General features: G+C 37.8%; 1 protein-coding gene across 3 annotated transcripts in view; it reads right to left on the reverse strand.

Moving 5' to 3' along the window:
* LOC121324116 (A-kinase anchor protein 6-like) overlaps positions 1-18440 on the reverse strand; it is a 115607-nt gene that overhangs the window by 8168 nt on the left and 88999 nt on the right. For all 3 annotated transcript variants that reach the window (XM_041265598.1, XM_041265600.1, XM_041265599.1), the window contains exons 10-12: positions 16974-17120; positions 14087-14311; positions 2503-2718 (exon numbers count right to left, since the gene is read on the reverse strand). In XM_041265598.1, coding sequence (XP_041121532.1) covers positions 2503-2718; positions 14087-14311; positions 16974-17120 — 588 coding nt within the window. The remainder of the gene's footprint in view (positions 1-2502; positions 2719-14086; positions 14312-16973; positions 17121-18440) is intronic.

An 18440-nucleotide genomic window follows, 5' to 3' on the forward strand; every position in this document is an offset into this window, starting at 1 on the left:
TGGTTGTTTTACACTTTGAAAAAAATGTGAATACACATACATATAGAAATGTTGCTGCACAGCTTCAGTTTGCATGTTATCAGGCTTCCTGTAACAATTCCTTCCTGACAATTGGATCCTGTCATCTCAATTGTCATTTGTGAATATACTGCATGCAGGAGCTAGAGAATGAATGATAGAAATGCCAAGACAGCTACAGATTATTGTAGCCTGCCTTGGAATTACCAGAAACATGTGACCAATAAGTCTGGGTTTTCAATTTTAAAAAATTAATAAAAATAAAACATACAATGCATGTTTCTAGCTGGTGAATAAGCGACTGGATTTTTGATCCTCATACCATCTTAGTGCCCCTCACCTGAACCTACCAATGTGCCTCTCTGTCAACTGAAGTTTTGGAAGGTAAATTCATACAATAAATACAATATTCTGTTTGGAGAGAGTCGGAATTTGTCATATTGCTACAGCAAAAAAAAGATATATGTTCTGTTTCTGTGTTCTGGGTTCCTTCACAGCCATATAGTTTGTGGTCAATAAAGTACATTAGAATTATGTTTTTTTTTTATTGTAAGACCAAGTTTTTGTACAGTGCTTCCAAGTAGCATTGCAGTTCAAATATAAGCTGTAGTTAATGCATACCTCATAAAAAACTTGTGACTTTAAGGCAATGTTTACTCACCCAAAATACATTTTACATACACAGCGTCTAAATCGGTGAGTAAATTATTCAATGACACAAAACATTATCTGGAGTGCTGTCTCTACCATTGTATTCCAATATATCAGCTGAAGATCTTGCATTTCTAAAACTCTTAATGATACGATTCTGAATGTGTTTATAAATACACCAACAATGACCAAAAGACAAAAATAAAAACTTCAAAAATCTGTTTAAGCACACGTGGCTATGGTTTTAAAACAGGAACAATTAAATAAATGACTAGTTCATATCAGAAAGGTCTATTTAATCCATTTTTATCTTGGTTAATCTAATAAACCTGCAAATCTAACACTTTCTTAGGTATGTTGAACATCCCCTATAACTCATTTTTATTACATTTCTGTTTATTCCCTGCTTGCTGACAAAGGAAATATTATTGACTAAGCTCGGATGGCTAATGCATGACAAAACCCTCAACTGTGTCAATCAGTCTAATCAAATAAAAAATAATTTCACAACATGGACTGCGCTGATTTTGTACTCCATGAGTACTAAATAACAATTAACGAGATAACTATACATAATTATACACTTTATGCAATACCAGTTTAATTTAATGAAATGGCTCACTTCAAATTACTACCATTTTTTTTTTTTTATTTGGAGTTATTTTAATAAAATTCAGATTTGTACAGTTTTTTTCCCCTCCAAGTATTTTATGTGGCTGGCTAATAATAACATATCTGTACAAATTCAAAATTTCAGTGTAAATATGTACACACACATAATATATATATATAATATATATATTATATATATATTATATATATATATATATCTAATATATATGTTGTGGTAAAATTAAGTTATATTTAGGTAAAGAATATTTCTTCAATTGATAATTTTTATAAATCTAAAAAGTATGATGGGTAAATATACGTGATGATATTTGTTAGTTTACTGTTATCAAAATCAGATAATGAGAAATATATTGAACATGGTTAATTACATTTGTCTGGTTAAAATACTTTAGTCACTATTTAACTCATAACACTACAAATTGACAATGCTTCGAAAGGCCAGAAATTGGCAAATGTTCTTCTTCTTTCAAGAACAAAAAAATAAAGTTAAAACATCAGATAGTTCAACAAGTTTCCAAGGGTTTGATATGTTAAGCAAAGCCTTTAAAGTTCTTAGGCGCTGTCACACTTTTGGCAGAAATTCAGGTTTTACAAAGCCACAGTCAAAAGAATGAACAAACAGTGCTTAGTACAGACAGTAAGGCTATTTACATACCAAAAGGAACAACCATGGAAACATGACTAATAGATTCAATTATTATTTTCTTACATGAAAAATAAATTTATCTGGTATCTGATATGAGCCGCTGCCAGTTTCATTGCAGAACAGTATGAGCAAAAAGAACATGAGCCCATTTAACAGTGTACTCCAGTATTACTATTCAACCCAAGAAATACACACAGTCCAATGCTGGCAAAAGATTTTACACATGTTTCCCTCACTGAAACTAAGTGAAAAATGTATAGCAAAAACTATCAGTATCATTATACTGTTAGTAGACCCTATTAGGGGCAACAATCGCACAATCTACACAATGTGATTGTGAATAATAGCAATACAAGGGAGCTCCACATTTATTCTGTGTAAGCAGACTTGCAAGCTAACCTTCACGAAGACAAAATATGTTCCCCTTTGTTAACGTAATCTATGGGTGTGCAGACAAAAGGCAAATAATAACTATGTTAATAATGCCTTTCATTACAAAACTATTTGTTTGAACATAACTCCATATTTGGAGCAGGGCAGTCCATTTCATTTACCTGCTCTGTTCCCAGCTCCTTTTGCAGCCTGGTTTGCCACTGAATGGCCTGCATGACAATGGCTTCCCATCTCCTCTCCAGGTTGACGATGGTCAGCTGCATTGACTGCCGCTCAGAGTCCACAGCGCAGGAGTCCTGGTCATCGAGGAGCCGCTGGCACAGACGCAGGACCGAGGCGATGCCACGCCGCCGCTGCCTAATCTCACAGCACAGGGACTGCAGAGAGAGCAACACGATACAAAGCTCTTAATCATGTGGGACAGAGAGCGTGCGGTAGCCTGTGTTTTATTAGATCAGGAATTCATAGATGTATTAGTTTATATCAGATTACAAAACTACAGTATATCCATTTGGTACAAACAAGGTATAAATGTATATGCAAATCAATTTTCTATGACTATAATTTCTATCAATGTATATGTGTGTAGTTTACTTTATAATAAAAAGTATGGTGGTGTTCCACAAGGTTGTGATATAATAATTACTTTACCTTTATAAAACAAGACTTCTTTACAAGTAACCTGAGTTCAAAAGCTACACAATTATTATATTGCTTGAAGAATTTTTCAAAACAGATCTGCATGGCTTATGGTAGGAGGAGGTTTTGAACAGCATCGTGGAATCCACTGTCCAATCATACAAATTAAAGAGGCATAAATGATCTCGGATAAATAGATTTTCTTAAATGGAAAACATTACATTAGACAAAAAGCTTTTCATGAAAAAAAGGAAAAATAAATGCTGAACTTTTTTTTTTTTTTTTACTTCATTTAAATGTAAGTAGTATAAAGAACCACAGAGGTATAAAGAAAACAGGACATTTCTGAGATTGTAAATGCTGTGCCCACATACTGCAGCAGGTTATTGATTCACTCTGCATTCTGTAAACTGAAAGGATATCAACTTTCATTTCTTAATTGTATGAAAAAGAGATTCAATTGAAGACTGCAGATTGCAGACCTTTACAATTTTGTAAGAGCTGACACATTATTAGACTTACTGGGGTCTGTTGAATTGAACTTCACATAGGAGGATCTAAATACCTCAAATTGTACAGACAGACATAATTGTACAGACAGAAATAAACTAAAACACACCCACATGCGCAGTTAGATGTTTCATTTGTACATCTCTGGTACAAGCAAGGTGCTATTTTATTATTTAAATAGTGGCATTATTTAGATCAATTGGATGGACCACAGTGTATTATTAAACCACAACTGGAATTAAAATCAAACAGCATTTGAAAAACATGTCTGATTATGTTGAAGTTAATGAACTGTTCTTTAATCTGAAATTGGGTCACAATCATTAGATCTCCTTGCTTATATTTAAATTTAAATTATATTATGGAATACAGTGAATTGTAACCTCCCAGTATATCAAAGTCAATTTTTTTTGTAAATCAAGAGAAAGATGCACACAATAAAAAGTCCGATCCTGTCTTGGTGTAAAATACATTAGCAATGAAGGCTGTCAAAAGATGAATTCCTTCCCTTTAACAAATGCAATGTCCTGAACAATGCCATGTAGACAATTTATAAGGATATTCTATTTATGATGTATAGCACTGTGATGAGTCAAAGGGGTTTCGGTCTGCAATTCAGCCTCCCAACAGTAGAAGGCATCAAACCAACTCGGGACTTCCCTTACAAAGGTCTTGTGACCATGACAAAAGTCATCTTTTTGAGGGGCGGCACCTTGGTGAGGGGCGGAAGTACGAGTATGTAAATTCCAGCCACTGGAGTCAAGTGAAATTAAGGATACCTGTCAGTTTGGGATTGGTGATCCACTGACTACCGGGGCGGGGTTTGCATACTAAAGGGAACGTACTACTGTGTTCGGGGTTGGTCCTAAGGAATAGAGGCGGGGGAAAAAAGGCTGGAGGGAAGTACGTGGGAGTTTGGACTGTGTCACGAACGGAGGCTTTACTAACTTGGCTCTTTGCTGTTTTTATTCCTTTTTGTTTTATTTTTGGATTTAAGCAGAACGTGAAGAGGACTAAGAGGCTTCTGTTCCTTTATTTTTGATTACTCCAGCACTCCCTCCCTCACATCCTTCTTTATTATTTTTCTTTTTTCTGTGTAATATTAAATAAAATTTTAATTTTTACACGTAAATCACTGTCTGGAAAATCCATTTTTACTCACACGCCTCACACATGGTGTCAGTAGTGGGATATTGATCCAGCTACAGTTTTGGCGATGTTTAGGGAGCAGGAGGAGAAGCAAGAGGAGAGGGAAGCACGGCGCCAGGAACAGCTCGCCCAGTTCTTTGGTCAGCTGGTAGCGAAAATCTCGAAACCAGCGGCGGAAACAGCGGTTGCCCGGATGTTTTTTTCACAACCAAAGCTACAGAAGATGACTCCGGAAGATGATCCTGAGGCATTCTTGGTCACCTTTGAGAGAGTGGCAGAAGCAGCAGGGTGGCCCAAGGAACACTGGGCCATGAAATTGGCACCCTGTTTGACAGGAGAAGCGCAAGCAGCGTATAGAGCCTTGATGGCCTCGGAGGCCGCGGATTATATAAAAGTAAAAGAAGCCATTCTCTCACGCCTCGGGATCACGGAAGAAACATACTGGCGCCATTTCCGGGAATACCAGCTGTCCAAGGGGGTGCGGCCCCGGGTTGCAGGACAGTATCTCCTGGATCAGTGCACCCGGTGGCTGCAACCGGAAGAACACACACCCCAAGAACTGGTGCAGAAGATCGCTACAGAGCAGTTCGCCTCCATACTACCGCCAGGAAATCGGGAGTGGGTTAAAAGGAATCAACCTACCACTCTCGAGAAGGCCATCATCCTGGCGGAGGCTTATGAGGATGCGAATGAAGGCGCCGCCTCTGACCCCACTCCTGCGCCTAAACTAAACAGGACCAACCCATCAGTGAAGCCCAGAGGAGGTAACCAGACCTTCAGACCATGGAGGTCGAGGTTAGCCCCATCTTGGGCAAGAGAAAAACCCCCTAACCTGTCAGTCACCGACTCACAGGACAAGCAAACCCCGTTGGTGCCTTCTACCCCAGTTTGTTACCGATGCAATGAGCCCGGACATATAGCCAGGGATTGTCCGATGATGGAGGTAGACCTGGCAAGAAGATCCTGGTCGGCAGTAACAGGTAAGAACACTGGGGAATGTTGGGAGGGCCCTTATCAATTAAGAGTACAGGTCAGGGATAAGAGTACTAATGCATTTGCGGACTCTGGGTGTGCACAAACATTGATTCGACAAGCTCTCTTGGATGGGGTAACCTGGGAGCCACAGGGTAAAGTGGCTATCTCATGTATCCATGGAGAAACTCGGGTTTATCCCACCACTAAAGTTAGACTTACTGTAGGTGATTATTCAGCTTACGTTAAAGTGGCTGTAGCGCAATGTTTACCATACCCTGTTCTCCTGGGAAGAGACTGGCCGTTTTTTGATCGTATTTTAGGTCGGGAAATGGTCTTAGTTTCTACCAGGGGACAATCTAAGCAATGGGAGAAAACAATTGGCGAGATTTTCCCGTTACAATCCGACCTGTTTAACCCTAAAATCCGCCCGAGAAAAACAAAGAGAGAGCGCAGGGTGGTAAAATATGAGGGAACTCTGAGACGACAAGGGGAGGGGTCTGACTCAAAGGTAAACCAATCTTGTAAACGGCAGGGTAAAGGAGTAGGTGTTCAGTGTGACCGGGGCTGCGAGGTTACTGATGTGGAAGGTCACATAATAAAAGACACTCCTCTCAGCGTACCTAATCATTGGGACCGAGATATTGACCAGGGCTATGAACAACAAAATGATCCCACATTACAGTATGCTTGGAAACAGGTTAGATATGTTGAGGGGAAGGATAGGCAGGAAGGACAACCAGTAGTATTTCTGCATTTTTCTGTATCTGAGCACTTATTATATAGAATAACCCGGGCTCCCGGGACGGGACAGCTCGTAAAACAGTTATTGGTTCCTAGGCCTTTTCAGTCAGAAGTCATGAGATTGGCGCATGACATTCCATTTTCAGGTCATTTGGGAACTGAAAAGACTCAGGAACGAATTCTGGCCCGGTTTTTTTGGCCAGGGGTTTATGGTCTTGTGCGGAAGTATGTATCTGAGTGTCCGGAATGTCAATTAGCGGCCCCTAAGTTAGTTCGCCCCGCACCTCTGGTCTCACTGCCAATTACTGGAGTACCGTTTGAGAGGATTGGTGTAGATTTAGTAGGCCCTCTGGAGGGAGCAGAGTCAGGATATCGGTATATTTTGGTAGTAGTGGACTACGCAACACGATATCCAGAAGCTGTTCCCTTACGCTCTATGAGTGCAGAAGTAGTAGCAAATGAATTGGTTAAAATATTTTCTAGGGTGGGAATCCCAAAAGAAATTCTCACTGATCAGGGCACTAATTTTATGTCTGGCTGTATTCAGCAATTATACAAATTATTGAAAATCCATTCAATTCGAACCTCAGTTTTTCATCCTCTTACGGATGGGCTTGTTGAATGATTTAATCAGACTTTAAAAAGTATGTTGCGCCACTTTGTAGATCAGGAGAAACGTAATTGGGCTAAACTGCTTCCCTACTTGCTCTTTGCAGTTCGTGAGGTACCACAATCCTCAACGGGGTTCTCTCCATTTGAGCTCTTGTACGGTCGGCAGCCGCGGGGTATCTTGGATCTCATAAGAGAAGGCTGGGAAGAACAGTCAAAAGACTCTAAAAATATAGTGAAATATGTATTACAGCTACGCGATCGCTTAGAATTAGTCGGTCGATTGGCATATGACAATCTCAAAGTGGGTAAGCAATTTAATCAAAATGTTTGGTGATGTGTTTTCTAACGTGCCCAGAAGAACGCATTTGATTGAACATGCTATTATCACTCCGCCAGGTCTGAGAGTTAGACAGAGACCGTATCGCATTCCAGAAAGTCGGAGAGATTCTGTCCGGAGGGAGGTGGAGTGTATGTTGAAACTTGGGATAATTGAACCTTCCCGAAGTGAGTGGTGTAGCCCAATTGTACCAATAGACAAACCAGATGGGTCACTACGGTTATGTATAGACTTTAGGAGGGTGAATGCTATCTCTAAGTTTGATGCATATCCCATGCCTCGGGTAGATGAACTCTTAGACAGGCTGGGGCGAGCTTGGTTTATTTCAACTTTGGATCTGACGAAAGGATACTGGCAAATTCCATTAGCAAAAGCCTCTCGTGAGAAAACGGCATTTTCAACCCCAGATGGTCTTTTTCAATTTTGTACTATGCCGTTTGGACTTCAAATGGAGCTCCCGCAACTTTCCAGAGACTGATGGACAGGGTATTACAACCTCATCGAGAGTATGCAGCTGCATATATCAATGATGTAGTCATATACAGTTCTTCCTGGAAAGAACATTTGAGTAGATTAAAAGTCGTCCTACAGTCTAGTCTAGTCTCTGAGGAAGGCGGGGCTCACAGCGAACATGGCAAAGTGCGCTATTGGAAAAGAAGAAACAAAATATTTAGGTTTCATAATGGGTAAGGGTAGAGTGAAACCATTGGTTTCAAAAGTCCAGGCTTTGTTGGATTCACCGGTACCTACCACAAAAACCCAGGTGAGATCATTGTTGGGATTGGCTGGTTATTACCGCCGCTTTATTCCACACTTTTCCACTATAGCTGCCCCTCCCACTGATCTCACTAAAAAGAACACTCCAAATAAAATTAAGTGGAGTGCAGAGTGTCAGACTGCCTTTGAATCTATTAAAACTAATTTGAGTCAGGCCCCAGCATTAGTAAGCCCGGATTTCAGCCGAGGGTTCATCCTTCAGACCGATACATCGCAGACTGGTCTGGGGGCGGTTCTGTCCCAGGAAAAAAATGGTATAGAACACCCGATATTATATATTAGTCGGAAGTTACTGCCGAGAGAACAAAGGTACTCTGTGGTAGAGAAAGAATGCCTGGCAGTAAAATGGGCGGTGGAGTCCTTAAAATACTATCTTCTGGGACGACCCTTTGTACTCATCACAGATCACGCCCCTTTAAAGTGGTTAGACACAATGAAGGATTCAAACGCTAGGATTACGCGGTGGTACCTGGCGCTCCAACCCTTCGTCTTTCAAATAAGGCATCGTGCAGGTAAGTTACATCAAAACGCTGATTTTTTTTCCCGGGAGGGAGGGGAAAAGGAGGGGTTAGAGGTTTCCGAGTGTTCCTTCGGCTCCACTCTGAGGGGTGGGATATGTGATGAGTCAAAGGGGTTTCGGTCTACAATTCAGCCTCCCAACAGTAGAAGGCATCAAACCAACTCGGGACTTCCCTTACCAAGGTCTTGTGACCATGACAAAAGTCATCTTTTTGAGGGGCGGCACCTTGGTGAGGGGCGGAAGTACGAGTATGTAAATTCCAGCCACTAGAGTCAAGTGAAATTAAGGATACCTGTCAGTTTGGGATTGGTGATCCACTGACTACTGGGGCGGGGTTTGCATACTAAAGGGAACGTGCTACTGTGTTCGGGGTTGGTCCTAAGGAATAGAGGCGGGTGAAAAAAGGCTGGAGGGAAGTATGTGGGAGTTTGGACTGTGTCACGAACGGAGGCTTTACTAACTTGGCTCTTTGCTGTTTTTATTCCTTTTTGTTTTATTTTTGGATTTAAGCAGAACGTGAAGAGGACTAAGAGGCTTCTGTTCCTTTATTTTTGATTACTCCAGCACTCCCTCCCTCACATCCTTCTTTATTATTTTTCTTTTTTCTGTGTAATATTAAATAAAATTTTAATTTTTACACATAAATCACTGTCTGGAAAATCCATTTTACTCACATGCCTCACAAGCACTATAATTGTAATTTAGATTACTATAACTCTGTAATAGGTGGGATTCTATTATTTCTATAATAAAGAAAAAGCATACCTCTAATATTTAAGAATTTTAAATAACGCAGATGACAAATTCCAAAAGCTCTACTTATGCCAATATATGACTGTGAATTTTACCATTCAATTTATTGCAGAGCAGCATTTCCATTAATGTTTCCACAACTTGCCCAAATTTCTTTTTCACCCTCCACTAGGGTGAATGGTTTCTGCCCTGCATTGCCCCAAGCTCAGCCACTGGATCTGATAAATTTCCATGACACTGCAGTCCATCAGAAAAAAATGCAAATTATGCTAGTGTCTGGTTTTATGTTAACTCATAAATAGGAGAAATATTAAATATTAAAAGTGTGTGACCTACACACGAGTACATTTCATTTCATTTTACCCACAGGATCCATTGCTTACCCATATATACATGTAGCTGTTTCAACACACACACAGATGAGCTGTACTGAAAGTATAGAACCACCACTGGTGTATCTTGCATAGCACTTGTAGTACAACACATTCAGAGTTCAATTTATGAAAATCCCTGTTGCTCGTTATTGCATTTCCTTACATTTTCTAATAAATATTAAACACTATTACATTTAAATTAGATTTTGGCTCAGCAGTTTCCTGTCCTGTTTTATCATATTTACTAGTCCCTTTGTCTTTTAAAAACATGTAATGTGATTGTAAAATACAACTGAGTACATCACAATATGATAAACTGGCCATTTGTAATAACTTTGGCAGGTAAACAAAGTCAAAATTAGACAAACATTACACTAACAAAGGAAGAGCTGGTTCTATAAATAAAAATAAATAAAAAAAAAAAAACACTGGTGGCTTCTTTACAAGCTTCCGAAACCAAAACAGTTTAATAAATAATAAATACTAGCAGCACTTAAGATTACAGTGCATGAATAGCCATGCATTCACATTGCATTGCCTGGGTTATCAATGGCTCCATGGTAACTACAGTGTAATTAGAAGCAAATGGCCTGAAGCTCATCGTGATACCTGTTAAAATTACCACGGTAACAGCCTATGCACATTCCACCAGTAGTTACCATGCAAAAACAGGAAAGTATTTGGTCCTTTCCCAGGTATTATGACATAATCACTTGCTTATATACACCCTGCAATCTACAGCTATGACCAAAAGTTTTGCACCGTCCTGTACAATTAACTCATTTTGCGTCACACAGTTGAGTGAAACTTGTTGAATAATGTTACATTATCATATTGAATTACATACTGCTTTGCAGTTTCCCATATATTTAAACAAAAAAACTGACAAAAATGGAAAATGTGACATTTCGAGATCTAACATGAACTACTGTACTACAATTATGACTTCCTGTAGACTATATCATTTTGTAGTTTCTTGGATTACATGATGTTTAATAAAATATCTAAATTATGTTCATATAGTTTTTTTTTTAATTATTATTATGCCTCAATCCTACACTTCTAAGTAATGCAAAACTTTTAGCCAAAGCTGTAAAGTACTATAAAATACTTTCTTGGTCCTATGTCATGTTATGTCCTCAAAATTGATGCTCCTGCTATTACTTGAATAAGAAGAAGGTTATACATGACATGCCCATGCTCATTTACAGACAGTACAACTACAACATGGACTTCTTAAATATGAAAAACTATTGTTAAAACAACACTTTAACACGCTTCATATATCAAAACAGTGCATTCTTCTACCTGGCTTACTACAACCATAAAATGTCAATGTTGCTGAACAGTCAGTAAGACAACAGAATACCTCAAACAACACTGCAGCACAATGAAAATGTTTTCTACCAGATATGTTTTTACTACACTCAGAATCTTAATCTCCTTCGCTGTGCAACATGATGATTTTGGTGCCAGGAATGTCTCTATTATTTTCCTCCATAGTAAAATCCAGAAGCAAGGGTAGAAAAAGCACTACATGGCACCTAAGGCTTTGCAAATGTCAATACTTCTTTCTATTGGAAACCTAGGAGAGGGCCTGTCACAACATAATGGCCACTGCTATTATAATGAGAAAGATAACTGATCCAGTTACTTCTATACAACATATGTACTGTATGCATTAAAACGATATATTTTCTCTCAATTTGTATGATTAATAATTGTGTCTCTCTTAGCTGTCACCTGCCTGCCCTTTATTGACCGAAGATGAAAAACTAATAGTTAATTTGGCACTTTTACAAGCAAGCACTTGCACAGACCTACTGTAATGTGGTTACTGCCTGGCATCGGATAGGAGATTCTTATTCCTAATCATGGAGAAAGTATTGATATTATAGCAATGCTGTCACATTTTATTAGCCTGATGAAGGCTACAGAAGCAGGGAAAGGACAGAACAAGCCTTACTGAAAGTGCACCTGTTGATTGGTCTTGACCTTCCCTGTGGCGATTTGGTTTGGTCTACGATCACTAATGATTTAATGTTGCCACTATTGACAGTAACTGTTAATTGCTTGCTTTAACCCTAGGCCTGTCAGACTCCATTCTTTTTAAATCCTGAGAGTTATAGGGATATACTTTGAGTATTGCTGAATAAAACTCCAAACTGCATTAGATTTAAAGATAACACTACGAGTAACATTTTTTTTGTTTGTTTTTTACCATGCTGTGATTTAAGACATGTGCCTTCTGTATACTGAGATACACTGAGATGACCCTACTTTCATTCTACTCTCATCCTCTGGATCTCCTATAATCTATGTTCCATTTATAACATTCATATAACGGTTATACAGACTGATTAGCATTAATCTTGTTCTACCTACTGTAGTGATACCTTAAGGTAGTCCAAGATTAGCGTTACATTTAAATTAGGGTTTGTAAAACCAGGCGTTCTTCAAAAATTTTCAAATAAAACTTCATGATTTTAAGAAACAGAATAGTTTGGCTGATCTAAAACATGGTACCATGTTAGTGCCAGTGTGCTACCATCTTTAAACCAATGCGGTTTAATACATGTTTCAATGCTTCTGTTCTGTTAATGGTTCTGCTCAGCCCTTACACTGGGTATTCTAATGTTATTGCAAAGGTGTTTTTCCAACTTCCATGTAACGACAGACAACTTAACATTAAGACCCTTCAAATTAAAAGCCTCTGCCCCCTCTGCCTCGCCCCTAAATCCTTTATCAACTTTAAAATGACTTCAGTACACTTTCTAAAAGCTAGAATTTCCTTTGTCCATTGGAATTTAAGGGGCTAATAAGACCAATCTAAGAAGGGTGTTGTCAAATCAGCTGAAGAGGCCCAATTCAGGATGAATTATAGGCAAAGTTAAAACCACTTAGGAATTTATGCCATGGAATGTTCTGTACTCTGTTTAGATATTAAGTGACAGTAAAAAAAAAAAAAATAATAATATCCCTTTTGGTGATATCAGAGCCACTATACGGAGAAGCCATCTTTTACTGTTGCCTTTACAATCAACCTCCCTACCTTGAACTATAACTATAAACTATTCTCCTGATGATGACCTTTCTCAAAGCCTGTCATTTCAGCGTCATTTCTAAAACAGATATATGATCGTTAAATGTTCTTTGATCAATTTTTTTCTCATTTTCTGCTTTTTTTGCTTTGCAATGTTATGGCTGTTATGTCCACAAGAGATGCACTTATCAATATTTCTAATCATTTCCCCCCAGTTCATTGCTACGAAATCAATGTTTGGTGTGTCTTTGTACCTCCCTCTGTGATAGGATTTTTTGCAATAGAAAGAATGCTTTCTCCAACAATTTATTCCATGTATGGTTGATAGCTGAATCACAATATCACATGTCACAACACAGGAAGGTATTGTTGACCAGTACCTAAATATGTCTCTGTGACATTGACAATGGCTGATAATTACAAACATTCGCCAAATACAATTTAATGTGTTTTCACTGGTAGACCACTGCACATCTAGTACAGCAAAATCATTTGGTTCATTGCTTTGGCTAGTCAGTCAATGATCAATGCTACATAAACAAAAGGTCAAATATGCTTAATGAAGGTGATCAAAAAGAAACTGATAATACTGCAGCAGATTTCCATATTGGTTCAAACAAAACCTAAGGATCATAGGTAAAACACTATTCCACAACAGACAAACAAGGTCTAATTAAATGTATAGACTTTGTTGTTTGAATTATTACACAGTCTGCTGAGAAATTGGTTTTAATCAATGCATTTTAAATGTATGTGATTCGTTGTGTATTGATTTGCTTCAGTATAACATGCAATATACTGGTTAATTTGCTGGACAGTTATACAAAGGCTCTGTATCTAAATACCTGAAGGTAGTGCACATTATTAGTAAGCTCTCTTGTTATTCTGGTAAATAATAATTCATTGTTGCTGTTAGTTTTATGCAGTCTTAACAATACCTGAATTCCTCTATATAAAGTCCATTATAACAGCTGCTATATAAAGATTAATCCAATGCTAAAGACCCCCCTGCTAAACTTCCACACCTGCAATTAACCAGATGCTACCAGAAAACGCAATTCCTGCCATCCCTAAATCACCATCTCCTTTAAACAAACACGTTTTCTAACTGACGTTTTGGGGCACGTTTTGGGGCAGAATTCCCCCCCACCCCTAAACCATGTAAACCACTGTAATTTTGCATCTGAGTATACTTCGTAAGAATAGCATCCTATAAAACACCCAGTTTGGAAACTGTTTTGCTGCATGCAGTATACAGGTGTGAGCATGGTGGCGCAGACAGTATGTGCAAATATTGAATTTTAAAACCTGTTACCTTAAAGTATTGCAGCTGTTTCTGGGTGTGCAGTGTTTCCTCCTTCTCTTTCCTCAGACAGGAGTTGAAGATGAAAAGCTCGGTATCTCTCAGCCACCCTTTAAGCACTTTGACCCTGACCTCCAGCTGCCGCACTAGGCTGCCAGTCTCAGGCGAGAGCAGGTCACGTGGGCCCACCCCAGTCTGCTCTGTCCCTCTGCCAGGCATCCGCTCCCTCAGAGATTTCTGACAGAACAAAAGAAAAAAAAAAAAGAAATAAAGCACATTCACCTTGTAAATCCACAAAATACAAACAAAACACAATTTACAACATGCCCTTTTATGGCTTCGGCATCATTTCCTGCCTTTCTGCTACAGCACTGTTATTTTTTTTAATCTGCACACTGCCATTATTTAACATTTTTGGTAAATTCCTGTTTTAGCAGTTTTTTAAAGGTATACTTTAATCATTTTAAGAAGGCATGGTACCTCTTTGCTCCTCTAACCGAGCATACCAAAAACCCCTAAAAACAAGAAGCTTCACCTCAACTGTCCTAGGTCAATTAATTGTGTAACACGGAAACATGGCTTTCAGGACAGTGCCAATACTGTGCATTTTGAAAAGGCATTCACCAGCACAAAATACATGATTATCCAATTAATATACAACATTTGGTGTAATTATCACTCTTTTGTATGTCGTCTCTGTAGTACTTGTAATGAAAGCGAATTTGATAATGAATCAGCAATGAAGTGGCTATTTTGTTGCTCCACATCAATTAGCTACTCTATAATTTCTGCACTCGGCACGCATCTTTAATAATTAGTTCAGTATTAACATATTTGTGTTTCATTAAATGCAAGTGTTTACTACAAGAGTAATTAAGAGATACATAAAACAGAGGGAGTCGGTCATGATGTGACACCTGAGCACTTAGAGAGGCAAAGATGAGGGATTTCTCCACTCCATATCATACATGGCCCTTACATGAACCATTACACTGGATATAAGCTATTTTCATTGGAAACTAACCAAAACACATGAACAAATGTATTGTCAGTAAAATGAACTGCTATGATGATATAGATTGGGTTGGCAAATGATTAAAGAATAATAGAACTTAATTCACAAAATGCTCTGTGAATTATTACAGCCATCTTGAAAGTCATTGGTAATCTAAGTAGGGGAGATGTACGTAAATACCCTTCAGTGGTATGACATATAGATAAACACCGCAAAAGGGTTAGTCAGACTAACAAGGTGATGAATAAATGCTGTAAAATACAGAATACACCACACAGTTAATTAATTGAAAAACAAACTTGTAAAGTTATAAAGTATGCATTTAACAAGGTTATCATAAAAATATTGTAAAACCCTTTTCTAGCTCCTAATGCTCTGCACATGTACTTTCACATGATTAAGAGCCAGTACAAGCAAGATGCTTGTTTTCTTTTTTTTTGTGGTTTGAATATTGATAATTTGAAAGCTCTCAATGGATTCCAGATTTAGCTATTGTTTTTGTGCTGTGACAAATGTAACAGCAGGAGGTGAAATCAATGCCCTTGGAGGGTAGGGTTACAAAAAAGAATTTATTGCCACTTTATTTTGTTCTGGAACAGTTTGCAATCATAAATTCTTCATAAGCAGAATACTTCAGAGAATGGTCTGTCTTCATAAATATACGACAGAGGACATCAATTTCATTTAATTCACAATTTGTGTCAGCACAGCAGATGCCAATGCCTGCCTTGATAGGCTTGTTTAATATGCAATTGAGACAGAGTAATGTGCAGCACAGGGAACAAAATTTCACAGATTAAACTCTACGCACCACTGACATTTCATTCTAATGTATTTTTATTCCACACTGCTCAACTAAGATGAAAGAAATATTCAAACCAACAGCACTTTATTTTATATTTTTTAAATTGTCAGGATTTACATTTTTCATCTTTATTATTTATTTTAAATGTCAATTAACATTGAGTCATTGTGGTAGAAATATTCGTTGGCAAGGTGAAATTAAAGCCTTTTTTTCTTTAATAACATTTATGCTAATGACATTTTGCTCTTGTTCTTTTTTAATTCCGGTGTGCTTTTTGTTTTTCAAAACTGAAATGTAAATGTTATACTGTATACTTTCAAGACATCCTATTGCCAGTAATGTGCTGTATTATACTATAAGTCCGTAAGTGTGTTTTAAACCCGTATTCCTAGCTAAGTAGAAAGGGTTGTCTCCTCTGTGGGGCTTGTGAGTTTGTGTATTTCTTAAAACAACAATAGACTTTTTCATAGTATTTAGATATTGGGAGTTGTCAAATTTCTTTTCACTTCATTCGGTTGCCTGGACACCCACTCCTATGTGAATTTCCCCAGCCAAATAAACAGCTAGGTAAGCAGAACTGTAAAAACGGGACAGGAAATATAGCTTTGCCGTTTCCCATCAGATGTGGTCCTTTTAGAATCTTCCCACTGAAACTTAACCTCAGCCAGTGAGGCCATCAATTTACCAGCAGGCTCTAGCCAAGAATCCATGTAATTCTTCATTTTTGGGCAAAATATTTGGTTGGTTCATTCTTTAGGTGATTCATAAGATGGCGAAGGACACAGCTGAAGCAAAAAGGATAACTGAATGAGATAAAAACACACACTTTGGATGATGTCCAAAATCTGTGGAACTACTATACATATCACTACCTGCATATGACTTTAATTGACTTAAAAAAAAAAAAAAAAAAAAAAAAAGTGTTGATTTTAAATCACAAATTCGACTGAAGGACAACTTAGCAATGATTCATCTTGAATGCAGTTTCGGAAATGTTTGCTACCATTTAATCCCTCTAACGGATATATGTTGTTGAAACTAACCCAGCATTCATAGAACATTTAAAAGCATCTCTGTACCTCCAATAGATCCCATTTCTTTGTCAATGCTCCTACTTTGTCCTCGAGATCTGTTGGTAGCACAGCTCCGCTTCTCTTCAACGATTCAACTCTGCCCAGTAATTGTGCCTTCTTAGGCTGCCACATTGCCATTTCCACACTGTTGCCCTGTATAAAAATAGAAGAGATCATTAAGCAAAAAGCAGAATGGTCGAGATTGAAAAAGTGAGGGCAAACAGTCTTGCTCATGAATATGAAACAACCTTGCCTGCATTTTAACATTTTCTTAATGAACAGGTAACGCTAAGTAAATCGACTAATAGGAGAGTGATGTCCATAATTCTCATGTTACATCAAAGGTCATAGTAAAGGTCATAGCATATTGACCACAGGTCAACAATTCTTTCTTTCATAAAACTGTTTAATACTGACTGCAGCTAGAGCTTATTTCTGTAATCAGGTGAGGGTCATTGTTATCAAATTAATTATGTTATGGTCTTGTGGTAGACTAGAATACATTTATGTGATGTCATAACATACTACCATTTTGTGGTTAATTGCTGTTTTTTTCTCTTTTTTTGCATAAACCGATATTGTATTCATATTTCTGGTTGTCATTCATCATTATGACTAAAGCGTTTTCTAGTGTTTAAAAGTATGTCAGGGTTTTTGTTGACAGTCACTGCATCATTTTTCATCACTATTGTTTGATGGCCTGGACTTAAGTGTTTTTTTTAGTCATCAATCCCTTTCACTTTTTTATTTCTGTTGCAAGATTAAACTTTTCATAACAGTGATTTCTTTGTTGACAGACATTATTTATTTTCAGAGAGCAGTTGTAAGTGTTTACAAATCTGGACATTTCCACAGTATCAAGAAGAGTAAATCAGGAATCATACAGGGAAAAGAACAACATAATAACTCAACTTCACATTGAATAACCTGAACATAAAAAATTTAAAAAAACAAACAAAAAAAAAAACAACAAAAAAAAAAAAAAAACCCTGTCAGGGATTATCCGTTTTTTTTATAGGTTAAGAAACAGGGCCCTAGGCTCGGACTATAAACAAAACTTGTCTAAAATACTGTATAGATAACAAACCCTGTCTCAGGACATAAAATACTCCCTTAAAACATAGCAGATAGATTGTTTATGCTCATTTGGGATCATGCAGGAATTTAACAGAAAATGCATATCAATGTGAATGTATTTTTCAGGGTCATGTTGCCAAATGAAGAATTTTTATTCATAACTTGTAACATGTTGTGACAATAGAGGCAGATAACATAACTTTGTGGACTACTGTAAAATCGAACCCTTTACCTTTTTGCCATTGGTGTGGCACCACCCCGCAGGACAGCACAGTAGTAGCATAACAGAAAAAAGCAGTTCTATAATTAATGAATACCAGCTGGTGCTTTCGAGTGTTTGTGATAAGTTTTCAGTTTGACCTTTAAGATTCTTACATTGTATCTTGATATAAGAGA

Source organism: Polyodon spathula, chromosome 12, assembly GCF_017654505.1.
Source record: "Polyodon spathula isolate WHYD16114869_AA chromosome 12, ASM1765450v1, whole genome shotgun sequence".
In the NCBI taxonomy this organism is placed as follows: domain Eukaryota; kingdom Metazoa; phylum Chordata; class Actinopteri; order Acipenseriformes; family Polyodontidae; genus Polyodon; species Polyodon spathula.